Source organism: Notothenia rossii (genome assembly GCF_949606895.1).
Source record: "Notothenia rossii genome assembly, chromosome: 3".
Lineage (NCBI taxonomy): Eukaryota > Metazoa > Chordata > Actinopteri > Perciformes > Nototheniidae > Notothenia > Notothenia rossii.
The window spans coordinates 57,013,153-57,033,780 of NC_136901.1; the positions used below are offsets into that span (position 1 = coordinate 57,013,153).

Here is a 20,628-nt window from a genome sequence, read left to right on the forward strand (position 1 = left end):
ATGATAGGAGACCTTTAAGATGCAACACGCTGACGGTCAGCCTCGTCCTTCCTGAATCTGGTCTTCTGTATGTGAATCATACTGTCTCCTCTGGTTCTTCTGTGATTTGGTGTGTCCAGATGAGGAGACAAATGCGCTGATAAGGAGTCCACGCTGCTCCCTGCCTGACCAGGAGGACCAAGACAAACCAGCGGCCAACCAAGAGAGAGGCAACATGAGGAGAAGGAGGAAAAGGGCCCTCTCTATGTGGACACGCAGGAGCATTAACTGGAGGTTGGTTCAAATGAAGTTATCTTAAATCATACTTATGATCTGCAAACTGGAACAAACATGTGTATTTTATAGTTATTCAAAGTCAAGTCTGCGTGTCTTTCCCTCTGTCTCTCTCTTACACACAAACACACTTTGTGCAGGTTGCGTTCATACCCCTCCTCCTCACATCTGTCCCGGGAGACCATTCGCTCCCTGGTGTTCTATGCTCTGAGAGTGTGGGCAGAGCCAACTCCCCTGGAGTTCCATGAGGTGGGTATTTATACCTGCTGCTGAATTCATGACGGGTGTGAGTTTCCTACAGAGTGAGCCATGTGAGGACATTGATCACCATCATGTCCCTTCTGTTGCCCTCTGTGTTCAGGTGGGCAGCCCACAGGCAGCAGACCTACAGGTAGACTTCCTCCATGGTTACCATGGAGATGGCTATCCCTTTGACGGGGCAGGAGGTGCAGTCGGCCATGCTTTCTTCCCATCAGACGCTGCCCGGGCCGGAGGAGTCCATCTAGATGCAGAGGAGGAGTGGGCCTTTAGACAGCCAGGTTAACAATATATATTTCTGCACAATTACAACATGTTTATTCCTGCTTTTCTGCAGAAAGACAAAGACGACGTGTCACAACTTTACATTTCTTTGTGTCTCAATTATTTTTCTTTTGTCTTTCAACTCGCAAGCTATTTCTATTGATCGCCATTTTATCTATAAAATCAAAGAATGTGTCTGTTTGTGTCCATGTGGTGGCTCACTACCCGAGCTCTGTGAGAGAGGGACCATTTGATTAACAGAAACCAAATGTAACATTATACGATTAATTGACAAGTTCCGAAAAACTTCTGTGAATATTTATATCAATATTAATTGTGTTAAACGCTTTCATAAATCTGCTTATAAAGATGTGGTCCTTTTTGTAGTGAACCCCATGCACTGTAGCTACCTTCCAAATGATCAATTTTGTACAAAGCATTATTTATGCATTGCTATTAAATGTGATGATGGTCATGGTCCAGTGGGGAATAATCACTTCCTATTATTATTATTATCATTCTTTCACTTGCACAGCATGATTTATGATGTAATTAGCCATTTTCCATGTGTGGGGTACAATTATGCTAGCCAATAGAAACAAAGCTGCCTCAAACTTTATATTTGGTCTCTGTTTAGCAAGAAGATCCAAAGAAATGCAACACTGTCAACGTGTGGTTGATTTTGTCCAACTGCTCTATCTTGTGGTGTGTAATGAGCATTGCAACCTTGAGTATCTGATTTCTGGGGTTTTGGCCATAATAGTCATTACACCTGTCACAATCGCTCCAAATCAAAAGTGAAAGACATTAGGACCATAATCCCCCCGCAGCTTCTCATTAGCTCATGGTTTTCCTCTCTTCCTCTCCCCCCCCAGCCTCTGAGGGTACCGACCTGTTCACAGTGCTGGTCCATGAGTTTGGCCATGCTCTGGGCCTTGCTCACTCCTCGTCTCGCAACTCAGTGATGAGGCCGTACTACCAGGGGCCTGCCGGAGACCCTCTCCACTACCGCCTGGGAGCTCAAGATCTGGAGCACATCACTCAGCTCTATGGTAAGGCAAAGTAGACCTTTCTCACACCAGATTGTCTACAATGAGAATAAAGGGTGCAAATGCATGGTTGGCACATGAGGATGCATATATTATATCAAGAACCACATATAGTCTAGCATCACAACACCACCATAGAAAGAAGACATAATGAATTCATTATTAGGACTTAACATATTCAGATAGTCAAAATGGCCACATAGCGCGCATGGCTAAATGAGGACAACGTGGAACCAGTTGTTTGTTATCGAGGAAGTACAGACGGTTTGATCCTCCACAATATGCTGAAAAGTGAAAGCCATGTATTGTTAAGACTTAAGTTTCCAAAGAAAGACATTCACTGTGAGAAAATGTGTGACTGCGATGTTTTTCTAAAGTCATTATGCTTCTCCGGTCCAATCAGCAGCTGTTGAGCATAACGTTGTGAGCATTTTTATGCTACATCATTATTATATATATAGTATCTGATTAGATTTGATCTTCTGATTTAGGGAAAAGGAACCAGCTGCTGGCCACTGATGCTCCACGCCTCGCCCCAGACCCTCAGCTTCGCCACAGAGGTCACCACCATCATCACAAATATGGGTAGATATTAAAAACATCAACCATAGCATATTACTAGACCAGCTGGAAAACTGGTTAGTTCTTCTTTACTGATTTGAGGACTACTCCGTTTCTATATTACAAATCTTAGCTGTCAAATATGACATGTGAAGTTCCTCAAGGCTCCACCCTGGGTCCCCTTCTCTCCACAGGCCCAGAAAATGGATAACAACAAAATAAGTTACCATAACTATGCAGGTGACAAGTAAAATGTCCACGACTATTTCCCAAGGGGACTATGATTCCAATACAAGCACTGAGTGAGTGCATTGAAAAAAGCAATGATTGGATATCATAACTTTCTTTAATTAAATAAAGATAAACTGAGGTATTTTTCAACTAACGTCAAACGATGAAAAGTCTGAACTCAGCTCGGTCGTCAATGTTTAATCCACAGAAGAACTCTGAGGTCTTTGCCCTGGCTTCCTGTCTGTCAAAGAAGTGACTTTGTAATACTGCTGCTTCATAATGCATTGAATGGTGTATTGCTAATTCTCTTCCCAGTCACAGTAGATGCACTTTGAATAAGAAAAAATGAGCACAACATAAGGTTCTAATAATTGTGAAGTACTGACTAAAGGTGTCCCCCTCAGCCCCTTCATAGACCGCTGTAACACCAGCTTTGATGCAGTGGCAAGGATCCGAGGAGAGACTTTCTTCTTCAAAGGTTTGAGTGCATAAATGGAAAAAATACATTCATTTTGTGAAGTCTGTCTGGCACTGACACCTTGCATCACTGGTCCTTATTCTTCCTCCAGGTCTGACTATGTGGCGAGTCAATGGTGGGGGCTTGGTATCGAGTCAAGGGGCCTCAGTCAGGAGGCTGTGGAGGGCTCTACCTCCTGACCTGCCTCAGCTGCATGCTGTGCTGGAGAGACCCTCAGATCATGCTATCATCTTTATCAGTGGTATAATAATGTTAATACATGATATTAATTATACTTTATTCAACTTATACAGGATTATTCTTCTTACTTATGAAAAGCATGAATGAACAAATGGATCAGTTAGAAAGTTGATTAATAAAATATTAAAATCTCCAACTGTGTCTTGTTGCAGGTTCTCAGTTCTGGCTGTTCAGAGATCTGTCGCTCCAGGAGGGCTTCCCTCAGCCCCTCTCCTCCCTCAGGATGGGGCTGAGCTTGGATGGAGCAGACAGAGTGGAGGAAGCAGCAACAGAGAGGTGGGGTCTTGTCTGGGAGCCAGAGGAGGGTCCTGTGTGGGGGAACATGGCAAACGCTGAGGAAGAGAAGCAAGAAGACGACTGGACTCAGCTCCTCAGAGAGGGAGTGAGTGGCATCACCACAGACAGCGAGGGTGAGGGCGCCGATCATCTCTGAGGTTGTGTGTGTACGGATGTGCCTGCCCTTTTCCACCTGCCAGTAACAGTAACATAATGGTCAGGTTCAAGTAATGTGGTCACAGGTAATAACACACCTAATAACCTGAACTGCCCAGGAGCCTTACATCAATCACAGATATATCTTTATATGTACATGTGTAGGGTTCGTGGCTATGACATCACTTCTGGGGGGCGAAGCACACCGTATTCTCAGCATTCTGAGGTGGATCATATTAAAAAGGCCTTATGAGTATTTAGATTGTTGAGCTTCTATTGGCTAGCGCTCCAGCAAACATTGTATGTTAAAGGCTAAGGGGCGGGACATCTCTAAGCGGTTGACCAATCACAACAGAGCCTAACCAATCAGAACAGACTGGGCTCTGGTTTCAGACAGAGGGTGAAAAGAGGTGCTGCAGCACAGGCAGTATGAGAACAATAAAGAGCTTTTTGAACATTAAAGCACATTTTCCAACGACGCAGTCCAATTGTTCAAGTGGGCAAGCCATTCCTGTCATTCTGATGAGGGACTGAGTTATTTCTTTCCCTCATAAATTCAAATATTTACTACTGTGTTCAAACTAACTACCTACTAATTTATAAATACATCAATCTGCAGTTTACAGGCATGAAATACAAATCCTTATATTAGTGATCTATTATTGTCTTAACCCTTTCTTCGCTTTACATTAAATTACATTACATTACAATGCATTTAGATGACGCTTTTATCCAAAGCGACTTACAATAAGTGCGTTCGACCAACAAAATACAACCTTGAAGAAAACAGAATCATATAAGTACATCAGGCTTCACAGAGCCAAAACATTTCAAGTGCTACTCAACTGGCTTTAGATAAGCCAGTCCTTTATTAGTATATAAGTGCTTTGTTAGTAATTCTATCGCTCAAAGTGGAGTCGAAAGAGATGCGTTTTCAGTCTGCGCCGGAAGATGTGTAAGCTTTCTGCTGTCCTGATTTCAATGGGGAGCTCATTCCACCATTTTGGAGCCAGGATAGAAAACCCACGTGTTTTTGCTGATGGGAACTTGGGTCCCCCTCGCAGTGAGGGTGCAGCGAGCTGTTTGGCTGATGCAGAGCGAAGAGCACATGCTGGGGTGTACGGTTTAACCATGTCCTGGATGTAGGAAGGGCCAGATCCATTCGCAGCATGGTATGCAAGTACCATTGTCTTGAAGTGGATTCTAGCAGTTACCGGAAGCCAATGAAGGGAGCGGAGGAGCGGAGTGGTGTGGGAAAATGTTGGAAGGTTGAAGACCAGACGAGCCGCTGCATTCTGGATGAGCTGCAGAGGTCGCATGGCACATGCAGGTCGACCAGCCAGGAGGGAGTTGCAGTAGTCTAGGCGTGAGATGACGAGAGCCTGGACCAGAACCTGCGTCGCTTTCTGGGTTAGCTGGGGATGTATTCTCCTGATGTTGTAAAGTGTGTATCTGCAGCAGCGGGTTGTAGCAGCGATGTAGCAGTGAAGGACAGTTTGTTATCTAGGATCACACCCAGATTCCTTGCAGTCTGAGTCGGGGAAACAATAGAGGGGCCAATGTTGATTGTCAGGTCAAGAGTGGGACAATCTTTTCCCGGAAGGAAAAGCAGTTCAGTCTTAAAACTTTGTTAACAAACTATAAGGCTCTATTTTCTGTAGATCTCTATTTTATGCTATTTTACATTACATTACAAGTTACTTGTTAGACGCTTTTATCCAAAGCGACTTACATACTCAATACTGTGGACAATCCCCACAGGAGCAACTTGGGGTGAAGTGTCTCAGGGACACAACGACATGTTGACTTTGAACCTGTGACCCCCTGATACGAACACCAAGGCACTAGTCCACTGCGCCACAGCCTCCCTTATGTTTGAATCGTATGCAACACAGCAAAACATGTTGGCAAATCTGCTGCCCTTTGTAGTGACTTCAGCTTGTTGCTTATTGACTAGAACACAATTACCTTTATCATATCCAGGCTGTTGATTCTCTCAATCTTCTGCAGGCTCGGTCTATCTCTTCAAAGGACACTCCTACTGGAAGTTCCTGTTTCCAGGCTCCCCAGTGCAGGACGGGTACCCTCGATCCTCCAGTGCAGACTGGCTGGACTGCCCTGACCCGTCCTCGTCCTCACCTGTGCTGGACGACCTCTCCCTGTCTCTGTCTCCACCTGCTGGGAGACAGGAGCTCAGGGAGAGGTGGAAGGGGGAGACAGAGAAGGAGAAGGAAGGAGGAAGGAGGAGAACCCATGAGAGGGACAGACAGGACAGAGGTCTACCCGTCCTGACACAATGCTCTTGCCAAAATGGAGCTCTGTGTGGCAGCCCATCCTCTTGTCTCGCTGCCTTGTTGCTGATCACTCTGATGGCCTTGTAAAGCTGCACTAGACAGTGAAGGTCAGCTGTGTTGCCAGAGGAGAGAAAATCATCTACAATCATTCCCCAAGTGCTCTCACTATACCAGCTCCTTCTCCTGAGTGAGGGACGGGAAGATCAAATCAGAGCTGCAGCTCGCGTAACAGGATTCAGGCTCTTTCTGTCCTTTCTCAAGCAGCTTAGCAAGATGGGAACATCTTCATGGACATCCAAATCATGATAAAAGAAATAACTCTTATGTAATATACATTATAAGAGTAAGACAAATAATTTGAATGAATATAATGTGTGCTTTATTTTTTACCTTTAAACTCAGAATTGTGAGGAGCACAGTGTGATGACTTACTGCCCTCCTGGGGAAGTTTTCTGTAAAGACTTTGGGCCCTAATGAGGTACTTTAATTGTGCCTCAAATCAAATCAAAGCCTTGCTCTCAGGTCCATTTTTATGTTATATAAAGATTATGAATGAGTTATGAGTTTAAAACACTTCTCCCTAGTCTTTGTAACATTCTTGCAATAAAAATCTCGGGCAATAATGAAGTACTTTACTCAGCTGAAGAAACGCTTTATTTTATTCAGCAAATCAATATAATATAAATAAAAAAATCTCCTTTAGACAGTCATGTTAAGTTTCCCAAAGTGTTTCAACGGCTATTTGCTCCTTGGTGTTACAAAGCAGCCATTAATTGAAATGATCATCATCATAATATTCAAAGAAAATTGAGAATTTACTTCTTTTTTTTTTACTCATATACAGTATATATACAGTATACTGTGGTGACCACGTATTAATACACTGGTTCATAATTCACACATGGAACCACAGTTGGGGTTTTGTTTCCACACGGACATGGTGATGGTTCCCTTATATATATTGTGTGCCATCCTGGCTCTTTCTCTTGTCGACCCGGGCTGCGACCCGACAACATGTCCTTTGCAGCTTGTGAATAAAGTACCATTTTGCACCTTCCTTGCACCGCCTCTGACTCCCTATCTCTCGGCACTACAATACCACTTTTCTTCTCTGCTTTAACCACCAGGTGTCCCTTTCTATCAGCACTGCACCGTTATGGTGTAAATACAGCCTATCTACCAATTGGATCAAATATAAAATTCAGCCGAATTAGTGTTGATACTGCGATGGAGACGTATTGTGTGAAAAGAAATGTAAGATGTTGTTTAATTGCAATATATTTATGATCCACATCACGTTTTCAGTTTTGGCGGCAGTTCTTCCTGTTTGTCTCGAAGTCTTCTCAGCAGGGCTCTATAAATAAAGAACTACGGCAGATATGTAATATTTAATGCAGCCGAACCGTGTATTACAATGCCGTTATGTGATGACTTTCAAAGACAAAAGCAAGCACACTCGGAATAAAGTATTATTTTATTTTTAAAAAACGTTTTCAGAATTCACATCACATAAACACCAAATCCCAGCATGCATTGCAGCTAAACCATCCAATCATCGAGCTGAGGATCTTGCCTACGTCTGTTTCCAGTTTCGTTTATCACCGATGTATTTTGTTATACACACAGTCCTTCACATTTACATTTTAATTTGCATTAAAGTATTTCGCGAGCTCTGCAGGTTATTAACCAAGGTTAAAACCGGCAGGCTTCTGCAGCGAGCCCTGCTGTCTACTAAATCAACAGATTAGTGGCAGCCGGCTTAATTAGCGAGCTCTGCAGTTTATTAACTGATAGGTTAAAACCAGCAGGCTTCTGTAGCAAGCCCTAGGTGCCGTGGCGCTGCGGGCGCTGCCGCTGGGGACACTCAGCCTGGAATACTGCTCATTCGCCCGTTCTAGCTTCTCTGTGATGTGCTGTGCTGGTCGTGAAGGTGACGAGCCACGCCATTGCCCTCGCCGCCGCTGCCCGTGAGGCGAAAGGGCTGCGAGGAAGCCTCCACACGCTGCGTTTCACTCCGGCTGTCATCATGAGGCGTGTACACGGTCAGGGGATGAGTGGAGGTGTGTGCAGTGCTGTCCACATGAGGCGTTATAACGGCGCTCATGGGTTATTATGACCGTGTGTAGGAGGCGTATCTCAGACGGAGGGATGCCGCGAGCTCTGCAGGTTATTAACCGATTTATTAACCAAGGTTATAAACCAGCAGGCTTCTGCAGGGGGCCCTGCTGTCTACTTAATCAACAGATTAGTGGCAGCCGGCTTAATTACCGGCTCTGCTTCCGCAGAGGCTCTCGCGGAGCAGACCAGGAGCAGGGGAGCCTCACTCCCCTTTGACTCGCCGCCGGGAGACCCTGTCTCTGGGGTGGCAGGGTAGCGCAGACGTGGGACGGAGGCCCTGCAGCCGCCGAAGGGCGAGTCTGACGCCGAGGCGGTTGCTGTGGGCGTCTCTCCGCTTGCGGCCTCCTGTGGCCGGCGTGGACGCCGCGGCTGCTGCGGGCGTTGGTGCTGCTGTGGGCGCTCAGCAGGCTGGAGCCAACTGACATGCTGGCGAATGCCGTCCGCCTGTTCCGCGGCCGTCTTCATGGACTCCACCATGGCGTGGAACTGGGGTCCTAACAGCCCGTACGGGCTGATTGGAGCGTCCAGTAGCACTTTTCTGGCCGTCTCCGTAACAGACGCCTGCTGCAGGTGGCGCTGGATCTGTGTCACCCACGCGGAAATCCTCGCCTTGGAGATAGCGACGGACGTGCACAGAGTGAGCGCCGTGCTGGCCGCCTTGCTGATTTCCTCTGCCTCGGTGGTGGACCGCTCTACCAGTGTCACCACCGAGTTGGAGAGCAGCGCGATGATATTCGCCGCCGCCTGAAAGGCACACTGGTGCACCCGGTTGGCCTGGCGGGCGACATACTCTCTGGGGGAGCTCAACGTAGGGCGCCGTCCTGTGGCGACGGAGAAGGGGACGGCATGCTCGGCCGCCAAACCAGACCCCTGCTCCGACTCTGTCCCCCCCGTCCGGGGGAGAGGAGGGAGGGGAGAACCGCACAGTGAACCATGAGGGAGACGGGGTAGGAGTCGTCCGACTCCTGCCCGGCACTCGGCTCCAGGGACATGCTGCCGTCCACGTGCTGGACGGGCCAATCGTCCTCGTTGGCCGCAGCAGCTAGAGCGTCCGCTCTTCGCTTCCTGTCGGCTGATGGGAGACGGGCACAATCTAAGCAAGCGACCTGCTGGCTGAGAGCCGCGTCCGCGTGCTCTGGCCCCAGGCAGGATTCGCACATTGCGTGCTGGTCATAGCTCATGATATATCCTAAGCCACATGAGGGACAATTTCGGACGCAGTTGTTGCTCATGGTGTTTAATGGTTCTGTGCTTCATTAACTGCCGAGGTTTGCTGAAGAAAAGAGGGAACAGATTGCCGGGCCTCCTTCCTATTTATACCGGAAGGAGGCCCGAGGGCGGGTGGGCGTGGACTACAAGTGTTTCAGTGCTGCGCAGTTGCGCAGGGGGATTACCCAATAGCGATAGCCTTAGAGGGCGAAGCCATATACGAAATAGAACAATAGCAACGCCTAAAATGGCGGTAGAGGAACGTGCAGCAGTGGCTAATGTGTGCTAACAGGGAATGCAGCAGTTGCTGCAGTGTCAACCGTTAACGAACATGCTGCTTTTGCTTTTACACAAGTTTTCTTCAAATACATTTATTTAACCGGAATTAATTCCACGCCATATGCCTACATGACGGGCTAACTTTATTAGCTTTAAAGTTAGCTCTTACCTTATAGCCACGATTTTTACTTAAACACGGTAAAAGTCTGTGTTCATCTGACGAAAGAGGATGACTCATTACAACAAATAACGATAGCTAACCCTGAATGATTTTGGCTAACTTCCCAAATCTGTAGCACAGTATTGTTTGTTAAAACCATAGACTGGGTTAAAACTTACCTTCTCATGTCCTCAGACTCTCGACAATGATTTCTCCCCGCTTCTGACGTCTCTGTGGCAAACTGCGCAGTCGCCCACGTGTGTTCAAAGAGAGCTGCTCACTCGTGCTTTAAAGTAACGGTTACTTCAAGCTGATTAATTAAATAACTTTTCTCACAAGAAAGTAATTTTAACTTGTTGTATTGAGTTAAGTTAACAAATAATGTAGATATCAGTTGATGTCACTATTTTGTTTAAGTAAGGGGCACTATTACAATTTACAGTGTGGTGCGGTCGGCTTGCATGTTGCGAACCATGTTAAAAGCAAACGAAAATACGTAAAAAGGGCAAAGTTGGAGAGGAGCCAAAAGACAATGCGGCCATCCTCACCGGCGCATATCACAAGTCAATTGGAGCTGAGAACATGTTCTAACAAATATTTGTTTTATTCCATAACAAGATTTAAATAGACCCTTCATATTTCCCCTTATTATAAGCAATCTGAGGCTTCTGTTTTAAGGGATGAGCTGCAACAGGAAAACTGAAACCCTATGGAGAGCTGTGATGTTTCTTAAATCATATTCAAGTAGAAAGAATAATTTACCTACATTTGATTGATTTTGCTGAATTATAAATTAACCTAAAAGGCTGTATACCTCACCTCTAGTGAGGGGCAAAAGTAAAACAAAGTAGTTGTCAGTAGAATGATGTCACATGTGAAAATAAAACATGACCCCATGGAATTCAAAATAATAACATGTAATATTATAGATCTTTTTTCTTCGTATTGTTAATGTATTGTTGTAGGTGTTGTAAGGAAATAATTTGCTTAGGTATTCAACCTTTGACCCAGTTCATAATTTTCTCTTTTCACTGGCATAGGTCTACGGCCTTGGGTATTGCTGCTATCTCTCTTAAGGAGGAGCAGCTTGGGCGCATTGTTGTTGCCAGTCTATGACAGAGCACAAGCCGCCATGAGGTAGTTTACTGTTCAGGGACGAAGGTTCCCTGGCGCGCATTCTTTTTTTTCTATGGACGATAGCTCTAGTTAGATTCAGGGTCCATATTGTTTAGTCTCACTGATGAAGAATGTTGATTATTACACTCCGACCTAGTTAAAACCTCGAGCTGCAGAAAGAGTTTTTCAGAATTGTTTTGGCAACTGCTGTGTCAACTCGTGACACACCACCTGTCTTGTGAATTCTCCGGCCGTAACTCCAAATAAATCGTCAGTGTTTGCCATCAAAGCTCCAGCTCTCCTTGTGCCTCTCTGAGTCCTGACTCTCCATTGCTTCAGAAGTTTCCCCCACAGGTGTATTTAAATGTCTCTCATTATAGATTTTTATTTTAAAGTGTGAGGAATGTGCCTGTGACTAATCTAAATGGAATTGAACCAGTTATTGACCCAATGGTCAACCACTGTGTTTGGAGAAGCCCCCCATCTGTCACCATCGAAAACAACCCTGACTAGTATGAAGTAAATCAAAGTGGCAAGCACACACTTTAGTTTATCTCTGTAAATTGTTGGTTTAGAGGGGACTCTTTAGGGAGATCAAATATTTGATGCTTTGGCAACACTGTTACTGAAGCTTTCATGCCAATAAAAGTTATATTCTATGAATTCAATAAAATTAGATAATTATTTATAATTATTCACCTTTATTTGTATACAGTAGCAGCAGAAGCATGCCGTCAAAATATACACAAAAACACCAGAGATACATTTATCAATATGTTTTTTTTTTTTAAATACTTAATATAAATCAGTCAAAAAACACTATTATACCAATATATCAAAATACTGGAGAGATGTTCAAATCTGGCAGGGTTATTGAGATTGCTAAACAGAGTGGTGTCTGGTTAAAAAAGTGATGAAAGAAATTCTCCAGTTGGAAGTCTTCTGCTGGCCAGAGGTAAGTTGCTGCACAGGGTTATTACAGGGATACAAGCCAGGTTTTAGACGGGCTACTGTCAATCATATGCGGGACCTTATCTCAATTTGTCGGAGAAAAAAAAAAAATCCTGTGCGGCACAAAGTGGGACACCTGGTCACCCTGGGACTAGGTGGAGGATAAACAGCCATTTGACCTCATTCACTTCTTGATATCCAAGCCGGGCCCCTGAACAATTTGTATTCCTGTAGGTCACATCCTGTGTGTGCTGCAGGGGGGTTCTTATGATATCATGTCGTTCAGGTATCAAAGCCGGGGGGAAGGATGAAAACAGCTGATGAATTATATTTGGATTGAAAAAGTGCATTCAAAGAATAATCCCTAGAATAAAATAAACTGTACAAATCTTATGTAAATAATTTATCTCAACGGTGAGCATCCCACGCTGGAACTCCCCGGGCTGGATTACTTAATCACTGCAAAGGGGAATCCTTTGATTCCACATCATCTACGTAATTTACTGCAAGCGTAGCAGAGAGGGAGCTGTGGTTGCCCCATGACGCTCATAGACAGAGCTGTAGTAAGATAAGCTGCAATCCATCACGCTCTCTTCTACTTCAGTACTTTCAGATAACATTAAGGAAAACCGTGAGTCAATCTAAACATGGAACATAGTTTACCTAACAATTAGGTCCTTCAACTAAAGCTTTATATCTTAACCACATATACAATTCTCCCTTTCCCTTTATGCATTATTGCCTATTGAACAGGACACACCAGAAATCGCTACGATCTTAAGTTCAATCACAGTGTGTGAGAAAGCTGATGTCATAAGGAGAGGCCTGTAGTGAATAGTGGTAGTTCGGAGGAACTTAGTGAATGTTCCCTAAACAGCCTGTCTAACAGTGTGCTGCTGCGCTCACTGAGATAAGCAGCCATCAGATTGGTGCTGGCCACACAAATCTCTTTGAACCATGAAATTAGTCAGCTGTCACAGTCAAACTGAAATTGAAAGGTTCTTTATTTCTGACGGTTTTTAGCTGAGTCTGAGGCAAGTCATGGCTCAAACAAGTAGTTTTTTTACCTAACCAAAGAGGCACACAAAAACATAACACATTTCTCTTTCCAGTAGCATTGAAGAATTTAAATTAAAGAGCCCTAACACTTCTATTGATTTTAAAGGTCACATTTAAAAGAAATCCACACTTCAGGGTCCTGATCTCCGCACTGTAGAAATTAAAAGAGAAAAGAGCTTCTTTTATAACATGACTTTTGGACTGTGGATGTTGAATGTCCTCCGTGCTTTACGGCAGTCAGACTGAGTGTTGAAGCTCATTCATACTGAGTGACAGGAAGAATCTCCTGGTTGCCTTAAGGAGAAAGAACAATGTCAAACTAATGTAAAGCGGCACAAACGTACTGTATACAAATCCAAAGAAGCAATTGCAGCACAACAGCGAGAGCTTTATTGCGATATCACTGTCATAAAAACATTAAAGCTCTTAGCCCCTATCCACTGCCAAAAAAAGGTGCTATGTGTACACAGGCCTTGAGAGTCCTTATTTCATCACTAAGACGGTTGGATTGTGAAAATGTAAGACTGTATGTTTTCCGTGTGTTTGTGTGGCAGGTGGGGTGGGTGTTGGGTTCATGGGACGAGGTGATTCATTCATTACAGATGATTGTGGAGTTATTGCAAACCAAAGCAACCAGTGCAGTATAATTATTGTAGTATTTTGTTGTGATCAAATGCATTGATGGTCTTTAAAACGGGAGATTAAGTGACAGTTGGCTAATAATATCTGCAGAGCTGCCACAAACAGACTGACCGCTCAGTGGGCTGAAGTCAAGGACCCTCAGAAGAGCAGCTTAGGGCCCAGAGAACAATGCAGGTGCTAAGGCCGTCTGTGGCAGAGCACCGAACTGACAGACAGACAGAGTTTGGAAAAACATACAACTAATCATCTCAAGCAGATCTCCGCTGACATTGGGTAACTTTAATCCACAGTTATCAGACCTTCATGTATCTGCCCTGATCACATGGCAGCCCATAGACTGGATCGGTCGCTTGCTGAAGACTACTTCAGTACACGTTGGTGAGAAGACAGCACTTCTTCACTTTCCCCACCCATAATTGTCAAGTGGTCCAAGGATCTGTGGCTGTATTTATAGCTGGAGGCAGGCAAAGGGAAGTCTGTCTCTGAGATCTGGGCTGGTCCTTTAGATGAGCACATTCAGACGGTGTGGATGGGCCACAGGCCTCTCTGACGCTGCCAAGAGGATCACTGTGATTCACTCATCTTTGTTAGCTGCAATCTTCAAAAGGGAACATCTTGTCTTTTGTGTTTCGTCTGACTTTCACAATGATTGAGGAACAAGGATTTTGAGTGATTTTTCCAACGATTCTCAAAGTTTGGGAGTCTTTTGGTCCGACCAACCAGAAGAAGCGAAGTGAAAGGACTCCTCAAGCAAGGATTCAACATATACATTCTTGCATATGGAAAGCTTCATGTTGTTGTCATATCCAGTGATTAGACAAACCAAAGCCCCCTGAGAGAGTTTTGAGAAGGAGCTCATTTCAGTGTTACACATTTCACTGATTTAAGGCATCGATCATGGGTCTGTGCACTAGCAAGTCCACCGTCACCCTGGATCCCAGCGCTCAAACCCTGAGTGCTGACGGAGCCAGCCAGGCAGAGGGCGAGGGAGTCAGCCCTGAAGGGACCCTCATTTTCGGTAAAGGCATCCTGATGGTTCAGCCTGTCAAAAGCAAAGCTGAGGGAGGAGGAGGAGGGACAAAGAGTGGAGCCAAAGGCTACCTGGAGCTGGGGGGAAAGGGAGGAGGAGACGGAGAGGCACAGACATCTCGGGAGGAGGAGGAGGAAGAGGAGGAGGAGGAGGAGGAGGAGGAGGAAGGTGATGAGGTGGAGGAGCTGATCAACTTCTCAGACAGTGTGGGGAGTCTGAAGAGTGACTGCCTGGAATAAAGAGGAGAAAAAGGAAGGGGAACCATTTTGTTTTTATGTTATCTCGCCATAGCTGAATGATTTGAAATAAATCTAATTTACTACTCCTAGCGTGACTTATTTTTGTGTTTTATTTCATTATGTGTTATCCATCCACTTCGTAGAATAGTATTTATATTAATATTTTTCAAGTTGTCATTTTCTTAACGTGTTTAATTGCACACGTAACCCACACGGTATCTCGTGTGTCCAGAGCTGAGACAGGGCAGTTAGCCTGGAAGCTATAGCAACAAGACTAAAAACATGGTGCGGCCTGGCTTTAGAAATGTATGAAGAAATACAAATGTAGAAGTTTCCAGAGACATAAGTCTGCATGTTTTTAATCTCTACTTTAGCTATGGTGGGTGTGACGTGTCACATTTTCTGTATTTATTACGAGTCGAAAATAGGACTTTTTTAACAAACAGCTAGCCAGCTAACTAAACTAGCATGATTAGCACTGTTGTTTTCTGAATGTAGGCTAACAAGTGTTCTAGCTATCTATTTTAAGTCTGTATCTAAATTAAAACACAGCATGTAAATAAGAAACTCCAGAATGCACTGCATATGTACGGGTTCTATACTTCACTTAAGTTTAGGTTCCAAAAGTGATGAAAGGGGGGCCGCAAAAGTGTTGGTGTTTTTATATAAGAAATTCCATGATCGATAATATTAATATGAAAACAAAATAAAAATAAAATACTTACTTGTATTTATAAAATCATAAATAGTCATTGATAATAACTGGCACTACAGTTAGCTAGGTGCATTAGCTCTACATTACATTCAAATTGCTATCCGGCGTAATCAATAATTATTATATTTAAGATATGTGGGAAATATATCAAAAATGATGACTTCATTTACATCAAATCACCTCTTGGGCCACCTACTCTTGTTATAAAAGAAGTATGCTGGACTATGAAATAGGAAATGTGATAAACAATTAAATTGATCATTTTAAAAATAAGAATATCAATAAAAAGAAAAGTCTATAGTATTGGTTAAAGGATTTGGGGATTATTGGATAGTAACATACTGTTGTACAACATTTTAACAATAATTGTTTATACTAATAATAAATGAAAAACACAGTCTAAACTGATCGATCAAAGTGTATGTGCTGCTTAAATCCTGAGTTATGTGTCCATGAGGTACTGAACCAGCTCTCCATTTAAAGGGTCATACTGTCAATCCTAATGGTATTACCTAGATACAATTTTCCTGAGAACGAATTAAACTGGCGACAAGATGATAGGCCTAGCTGCATCCCAGCGCCTTTCCTGCTTGCTCTGACAAAACCCCACGCTGGGCCCTTCAGACAAATACTGTTAACAGACAGTCTGCTAACGGCAGCTCTTCCCTTAATGAGCTTTGCACTTGGTATGGATGCTAGGATATGTTTAAGATACTTGAACAGTAAGTCCTAAGGGTGGGTATTAATTGCTTGGGAATCCTCTAGGAACCTCAACAGATGTTCTACAAACTATCTTTCAAATTTCAATCCTGATTGAAGTAATAAGACAAATGTACACTGTTAAAACTTGTAATATCGATTACATATTTATTGCAGAAGCAAGCATACAATACACAATTAATTATTAATTTGATTAGTTTCATAATTTGATTAGTAAAACCACAATACCATCTATTAGCCAAATGATGCGAGTTAAGGTTGAACATTTCAGTGTCCGAGTGAAAAGAAAAGTGAGAGATTTTTCAGGCCTGCTAATCTCTACTTTCTGCCAGGAAATCCACAACTTGATGTCTTCAGTGTTGTTAAATATGATGCAGGCTGCAAAATGAAGTATAAAACTCAGTTACATAGTAAAACAATTATGCACATTTCCAATGTGATGACACCATGTGAGAAATATGTGGGCCTGTGGAGAAAATGCGCAACACCTGTACAGCAGACCAACAGCAATGTGTGCAGGGTTTACACAAATAACCTGAAAGCCAAACTCTCACCGAGAACAACACAAACTGCTCATTTTTGATGCACTTCTTGCTTTACACACAATCTCAGGAGGACACTGAACATCTGATCCGTAAGTTAAACCTTGTTTTTCTCTCTGTCTGCACTGAGCATCCTACTACTTCCACTGAGCCTCAGATGTCTCAGATGTGGCAGAGTGGTTTTACTTTCAAAGAAAAACCGCATCAGTTATTCATGTGTAGCGTCACTGACTGATCTGCTCTGGGGCTTGCTAGCTATTGACAGTATTTAGGGAAAGCTTTGTTTTGACAGCTTGATGTGGAAATTAGTAAGATTTGCTGTTTTGGTCAATAATATTATCAGCTTGAGAAATAATTGTGACCTTTTTGAGTTGTGGTCCTGTTATCATGTCAACTGGCACCACTTGAGAGGGAAATTCTTTTTCGTCCTTCCAGTTTTCCCTTATCTTAATGAACAAAGGTAAAAGTTGAAAACAGAAGTAGATTTCATCATTTTATTTAATCAGTCAAATTCTCTGTGAGGTTTGAACCCACACTATCGCCCACAGTAGTTTGTCATTAACTGGTCATTCCTGAAGAGTTCCTTAGAATAGTCATGAGATCACATCTTGAACCAAACAACTCTTGTTTTGATAAAGAAAGCATTGGCTCTCATGCTACACAAGCATTGTACGAATCAGTTGCAACTGTCTGTGGCTGCCCTTTCTTCTTCTCACCTAGAATGTCAATGTCCTTGTTAGAATAAACATTTTTGTTGAACAAACGAAACAAAATACAATGTTTGTTATTTAAAAAGCAACTGCAGCGGAATTGGACATTACTGAATTAATATGGATATTTCAAAAACAATGCTGATCATGTGAAGTATTGTGAATGTGTTCTTATTTCATTAAAATCTTTAAAGATGTGATTAGACATGTGGTGAACACCTTGTAGTGGTTTTAAGTAATATGTAATATAAGTGTGTTTAGCCACATAATGAGTTATTGCAGCCGAGTTGCTGGATCTCTCTAAGTCTTCCTTTATAGGAAGTGTTGGATAACCATGGGCTAGTTTTGCGTCTTCAGTCTGGTATTAAACCATCCTAGTCTCATTCTCAGGACGGTAAATACCTTTGTTTGCCACAGCCCTTAATGCATGATAACAAGGCAAAGCGTGTTTTAAAATAAGCTGTGTACCCATCCACTGCAATATTAGCGCTTAGAGCAAGTGCTCCAAAAGTCAGGAGACACACTTCACTAGCAAGGACCAACAACATGTTGGTTAAGGATTTATTAACAGGTGATAAGGACTGTAACGTGAGAGGTGAGGTCTGTCAGGCTGGTCTGGGACAAACTGAAGGAGGGAGACTCAGGGTGAGGAATCTGTTTTAGGGGCTAAATACAAGCCCCTCGTACGGTACCTAGAATGAGACAAATGCATGGAGATCAGAAGAAGAGATGAATGGTTGAAGAGGGATATGGATGTGAAGGATGAACAGAGTGAGGGATGAGGGTACAAGTGATGTGAGGAGTAAAGGATGAAGGATGTAAGGATGTAGGGATGGATAACTAAAGGGATGAAGGATATAGGGATGGATAACTAAAGGTATGAAGGATGTAAGGATGTAGGGATGGATAACTAAAGGGATGAAGGATGTAAGGATGTGGATAAGGGAAATGATGAAATGAAGGGAAAAGGGAAGGTGGGTCAGGAAATCTGAGACAAACAAGGTTGATTGTGTGCACCGGTATAAGTAGCTCAGCAGGTGATTAGAGGTTGGGTCGAGGCGTGGTTAAATAAAGTCACTTCATTTATTTGAACCTAAACTACCTTTTCCTTATCCTAACTACATTTTTATGTTTGATAGCTTGACACGTGGGGCTACCTGGTGTGTTAAAAGGTCACAAGCGTCAGTATGTGCCGGTCCAGGGATGCAATGTTTTCAATCTTAGGGTTGTTGCACCAGGGATAGGAAACTTAGAGGGGGAAACATGAGTATTTCCCTCGATATAATGGCAGGAAGAAATCAGTTAAAGGGTCTGGATGAACTAACATTGATGTATCATTAGTTCATCCACACCCTTCAAACTGTGACGGAGGAGGTATCTGGCCTGCAGTGGCCAGGTCTTCACACACATGAGGAAATACCGTCACAGTCATAAGCACTCAGATCTCGCAGATATGTGGCTAGAAACACCACACGCATGCTGTTTCACTCTTGCCAGCATGTCAGGGTCCTGTTTGACTAAAGAATTGTGTGGGAGCATCTTGAAAAATGATCACAGCATGGCCAAAAAACTGCAGGGATTCCCCAATACTTGGAAATGTCACATCCTGATGTGTTAAAAGCTGCAAACCTGCCATCCATTGACAAAGGCTCAGGAGAAGGTTCAGGCGTGTACCACAGGCAGCAAGACTTTCTTCAAGATTCATAATACAGGTCTTTACCATCATCTGACTATAGAGATACAAAGATCAACACTATACAATTACAATTCAATCAGTCAGGACTTCTGTAGTAATCCACAACTGGGTTCTGTAGCTTCTCGACAAGTATGCTGCCAATACTGCTGCTGCCGCTTCTCATCTCCTTTCCTCCGTGCTTCTCTGGAAGTATAATTCAGACGACTAAACCACCAAAAATGTCTGAGTTCATCGGAAATTTGAAGCCCATTGAAGAGAGTGTGAAGGTAAGGTGGCATCATTTCAGAACATCTTGTGTGTCACATAGCTTAGACGCCAGGGAATGTGCTGATACCATATTTGGACATAGATCAGATATTGTGTTTTTACGACAAAGTAATCAGCTGTTAACAACAACAAAAATACATGTTTTCAGCATTGTGTGTTTGTGTGTGTGTGTTTGTGTGTGAGTGTTTTTGTGTGTGTGTGTGTGTGTGTGTGTGTGTGTGTGTGTGTGTGTGTGTGTTTGTGTTTGTGTGTGAGTGTTTTTCTGTGTGTGTGTGTGTGTGTGTGTGTGTGTGTGTGTGTGTGTGTGTGTGTGTGTGTGTGTGTGTGTGTGTGTGTGTGTGTTTTTGTGTGTAATCAAAATAGATATATTTAACTTGTTTCTTGTTGGTTTTGACAGGGCTGTAAGGAGAACTGCAGCTCAATTCATATTACTGTAAGTCTTCCACTCTTGAAACTGTTCTATATATAGAAATGTTTTTGATTGAATGATATTACAGCTCTTTTCGTACCTACCTCTGTAAATGATGAGGCCATGCTATGTATCCAACACCATGCACTGAGAATCATATCAAAGTGTGCACGACTGATCATGTGAGAAAATATTGACGCTCTCAAACGCGGATTAAAGAACGTCACAAATGGAATGTCTCCCCTAAGAACGTCACAAATGGTTTGGAACACAGTGGTTTTGTTGTAGATACAGATCATCGCATGACATGCGCCCTGAGTCGCATAAAGGGAGGAAAATAAGTGAAATGTGTAAGTGTCTACAATAATAAAATCATTAATAAATATATATATGATATAATTATTGGTAAAAACACAAGCAGATAATTTTTTACACCATTTTATGTGTGTGACACAGAAACAAATCTGACATTTTCACAATTACAACCCGTATGAAGTGTGCGCACAAATGACTTACCACTTCCTCTCTGACTCGCTGTTATCTTATGTGAACCAATTTCAGTTGTTGTTTTGTGGACTGCTGAACGCATATTATGCTCTCTCTTCTCTGACTTTTTTCTTGTCCAGCTCCTGGCTGTTAAATACATGTTATTATGTAATTTATCAAAAATAAAATAGCTTTTTTTT

General features: G+C 43.1%; 1 protein-coding gene across 1 annotated transcript; it reads left to right on the top strand.

Annotated features, from left to right (window-relative positions):
* The first annotated feature begins 176 nt into the window (after positions 1 to 176).
* Positions 177 to 7,085, top strand: mmp17b (matrix metallopeptidase 17b). Its single transcript, XM_079672071.1, has 9 exons — positions 177 to 273; positions 414 to 522; positions 635 to 812; positions 1,671 to 1,847; positions 2,336 to 2,429; positions 3,041 to 3,114; positions 3,206 to 3,355; positions 3,507 to 3,764; positions 5,797 to 7,085. The coding sequence occupies exons 1-9, from the start codon at positions 215 to 217 to the stop codon at positions 6,165 to 6,167; spliced, it is 1,470 nt and encodes a 489-aa protein (XP_079528197.1). The 5' UTR covers positions 177 to 214; the 3' UTR covers positions 6,168 to 7,085.
* The last annotated feature ends 13,543 nt before the right edge of the window (positions 7,086 to 20,628 follow it).